The 4,407-nt window shown below is 35.7% G+C and overlaps 1 protein-coding gene across 1 annotated transcript; it reads left to right on the top strand.

The window, feature by feature from the left end:
* Window positions 1–2,058: 2,058 nt before the first annotated feature.
* LOC122297791 (17.9 kDa class II heat shock protein-like) lies at window positions 2,059–3,002 on the top strand. The gene has a single exon (XM_043107985.1). The coding sequence runs from the start codon at window positions 2,297–2,299 to the stop codon at window positions 2,765–2,767; it is 471 nt and encodes a 156-aa protein (XP_042963919.1). The 5' UTR covers window positions 2,059–2,296; the 3' UTR covers window positions 2,768–3,002.
* Window positions 3,003–4,407: the final 1,405 nt, after the last annotated feature.

The raw sequence follows: 4,407 nt of genomic DNA, 5'->3' as shown, positions 1-4,407 counted from the left end.
TATGGATCTTTATAATAGCAATAATAAGGATTATTATAATATTAATTTATTCTCGTAATGAAATAGATAATTGGAATAATTAAAATAACCCATAGCATCTATTTTAATTGGAATTATGAGGATCTGCATGTACTTGTGATTATTAAGTAATCAATAATAATAACAATAATGATCATTGCCATGCATTCGGGTCGGGTTTTTCTAGTCTGTTTCGGAATACGGAAAAATTGAATTCATTTAGGACGGGTATTGAGTTTTGTACTCTTTATTAACTATGGATTGTAGTAATAGGAGAGAATACGTTTAATTATAGTTAGAAAAGAAAGAAAGAATACTAGAAACTCAAATGTCAAATGTGATGAATCATAGTTGTAGACTAAGCAGTAGTATTTTGGACTTCATCGGCAGTTAACAGTACAGAATCTTTGCTCCAAAGAAAATGTAGCTCAGGCCGGCCTACTAAGTTGTCAACTGTAGTGGGCCGTACTAAGCCCAAAGTAATAGTGTAGCTCACCTTGGCGAAGGACCAAAACGTGCTCTGATAAGCAACTCCTGATCCTGTCTGAGTCAGCAATATAAGTGGCCTACCGAGTTGACTGGCTGGTATAGATTGTGAGCTACAAATCAAATGTCAAAGGAGATTGTTTGAATACAGCGGCAATGGATAAAATGAAATAGTTTTATATGAAAATTAAAAGTTAAATATAATATTATTATTATTTTGAGATTTAAAAAAAATTATTAATTATATTTTGTGTGAAAATTTAAAAAAATTATAATAATAAAATGTGATGTGTTAGTGATGATTTTTGTCAAAGATTTACAATAGGAGAAGGATCCCATCCCATCGCGCTGAGGTGGCATTGGACCTGAATCAATGTTGTGTAGGCCTTGCTATGTTGGGGCTTGGTCGAGGTTGCGTGAGCCATTGGCTGATTTGGTGTAATTGTATGAAGTCTGTATGTATGTCTATGGTAGTGAATAGTAAATAAATATAGGAAAAATAAAAAAAGATAGACATACAGATTTATGTAATTTGACACTTGGCTTATGTCTAGGGGTTTAGGGAGAGGAGAATTCACTATAATACGTTTGATTTACAATCTCTCATATTCACTGTACAATAAATTTTATAGATCTCTTTTCTCCATCTCAATCTTATAGTAGAAACTCATGTCTGAAAATTGAATAAGCCTTCCTGAGAAGCCTAGCAAAAAGTCCACCCGAAAGGTTCTTCTCAAGTCCTCCATCTCACCTCTTTTATTTATTCATTTCCCTTTCTTTATGTCACTCTACCCACTATCTTCCTTCATTTTTCCCGCCGTCTTTCTTTTTTTCTTATTTTGTTCTCTAGTAAAGTTCTCTATTAATGAGTTAGGCCTTGAGAGCCCATTTGAGTTTTATGATAAAAATCTTTCCAATAAAATGAGTTGGAAGTGTTTCTCAATTTATACCGTCTTTAAAGAAGTTGGAAGGTTCCCTTTTTAAGATAGAAAATAAATTCAAAGAAATTGTTTATTGGTAGGAGTAATCTCAAAGACTTAAAACTAAGATTTGAATAGTGAGATAAGATGAAATGATTTTAGATAGATTTTAGATCAAATTAAAAGTTAAGTAAAATATTTTATTATTATTATTATTATTTTGAGATTTAAAAAAATTTAATTATTTATTATATTTTTTGTAAAAATTTAAAAAAATTATAATAATAAGATTTGAAGAAATAAAGTACTTCCACTATGGGGGCGTTAGAGTGATGTCATATGTATTATAATTTTATTTCTAATTTTAATAAATTATAAAGTTTTTATAAATTTTAATTAAGTGCATCTTCTAAAACTAACTAATTTCTTGAAAGATTTGAGCTTTTATTTTTTGCTCCTACTACGATCAAGGTCCAGAAGGGGGACACGTGGCCATATATGCTGCAAAGGAAAGAATTCGTATAAAATATGAGAAGAAAAGGGCAAGTGGGTAAATTAGAGGCCGAATGATGGTTGGAACCGGCTTTTCTCTTTTGGTACGGTATTAATACCTTCCGGACAATTCTGGAATTGCACGGGACTTCGAACGATGGAACTTCCTGGAGCCTTCCAATTTCTTCCATGTCCCTCTGGAACTTTCCTCTTCTATCCATTATCCCAACACTGCCTGCCTTCCCAGTGCACCTATAAACCCCCAGAAGCACCCCGTCCTTTTTCTCAGAGAAATTCGATCAATCCGATTTCAGAAGTTTCCAAGAAAGTTTTCTGGCATTTAGCATCCGTGACGAGATTAACCTACTCATAAGAGGTAAATGGATCTCAGAATCTTGGGTTTGGATTCTCCACTCTTCTCCAATCTTCAACAGATGATGGACCTGACCGATGACACCGACAAGTCTTCCCACAACGCTCCTACCCGCACCTATATGCGTGACGCCAAGGCCATGGCTGCCACTCCCGCCGATGTTAAGGAGTACCCAAGCTCCTACGTCTTCATTATCGACATGCCGGGGCTCAAGTCCGGGGACATCAAGGTCCAGGTAGAGGACGAAAATGTGCTGGTGATTAGCGGCGAGAGGAAACGTGATGAGGAGAAAGAGGCCAAGTACGTGAGGATGGAGAGGAGGATCGGGAAATTTATGAGGAAGTTTGTGCTGCCTGAGAATGCCAACACAGACGCTATCTCCGCGGTTTGCCAGGACGGCGTGCTGACTGTGACTGTGGAGAAGCTTCCGCCTCCAGAACCCAAGAAGCCCAAGACAATTGAGGTTAAGATTGCATAAGCGCAGCAGTCGGTGGGATTGGCGACTCGATTTGGCTATGACTGTGTTGTGGGTTTTGGTCTGATTATGGTTATAATAGAGTATTTTGTGTTTTTCGTATGTTCTGTCTTTGCTTGCAAGTGGATTTTGTCCTGTCATATGTAGGATTTCAAGTGATTATGCCTATGGTCTGTGGTTAGAAAACAGTTCTCGATGTTTCAATTTTCGAATAATTGTCTTTTTCTTTCAGTGCTCACAACCTAATTTCTTCAGAAAGAGCGGCTGCTCTCCGTTCATAAATTTATAATGTTTAACAGTTTCTGTACCATTTTACGAATGGTTCGGTTTAGGGATAAAATTTTGGGTGAACTCAAAATCAAGCATCCATCGAAGCATCTTTGCAGATACAGGTTAGGAACTTGAAATTGAGGAGAGGCCGTTCTACCAAGATATTGGTGAATTGTGATCACCCAACAGTTGACAAATCAAGTTCTTTAAGTATACAAGCATCGTTTTCCACTTCGAAAATATGATTAGACTGTTAACGGTCACAGGATAGATGGCCGCAGTGTTAGAAATAAACGACTCTGGACTTAACATGATCAAAATACCCCGTATTGAGGATTCAGCTGCTTGCCCAACATGCAACTCTAAGCACCGTTTCACCATCTGCCAACGCATCGTTTTGATTTATTGCGGAAGGACAAAAACCACTTCACTTCAGATCTTCTCCCGACAGCTTCGTCGTCTTCTCCTTAGGGTTTCTTTCCTCTGTTCTATACCCCTGGCTATCGATCCCTATTATAAATTATCTAATTTTTTTCACACTATTTTATCTAATTATTATAATTTTTTTATAAAATAAAATAATTTAATTTTAAATTATCTCATTTAATTATTATAATTTTTTAAAATTTTAAAAATAAAATAACAGTAAAAAATATTTTTTAATAGTATTTAATTTAATTTTTAATTTATTTCAACTCAATTCACCTTTACTCCCTTTATAATCCACGATTCCAGATTACTTTATCTTATTTTTATCCTATTGCATGTAACCAACTCTGAAACAATTTTAGTACGTATATAAAATATTAAGAATCTTCTCTTTACGCTATATAAATGTTTGCGCTATATAAACATTGAGTGCATCAGTTACAACTGGAATTAGCAATGGCAGCGCTGTTCACCCGGCCCATACGGATTGGTATAGTTTCAACTCCATCCGATTCTGAGCGGGCGAAAATGATTTTCCTAACCCAATTAGTTGTTTGTTCGGAAATTTCTAGCCCAAAGTACTTAATGTCTGCAACACAGGAAATTAGAGGGGAAAAAAGAAGAAGAAGAAGAAAGCAAGAGAGAGAAATTAGGTGCTCCAATCATGTCTAGTCTCAAACTTCGAAGAAATGGTTTGCTGCCAAAAAAATGGAAGTGCTTGGGAAGTAAAAGGATGGAGAAGAAGAAATGAGGGTTTCGTATAAAATAACCTCACAAATTCCAAATAACAAAACTCACACCGTCCTCCAAGAATGAACCCTTTTTCCTTGGGTATTGAGCTTTAAAAATCACAAAAATGAAGCGAACATGGTAGGGAAAAAATAAAAAGCGAATCATAGCTGTTTTGACGTGTTTTGTATGTATCGAGAGGGCTCCTCAAACAA

Source organism: Carya illinoinensis, chromosome 15 (assembly GCF_018687715.1).
Source record: "Carya illinoinensis cultivar Pawnee chromosome 15, C.illinoinensisPawnee_v1, whole genome shotgun sequence".
NCBI classification, from domain to species: domain Eukaryota; kingdom Viridiplantae; phylum Streptophyta; class Magnoliopsida; order Fagales; family Juglandaceae; genus Carya; species Carya illinoinensis.
Note: the sequence above shows the minus strand (reverse complement) of the source record. Positions and strands in the feature narration are given on the sequence as shown.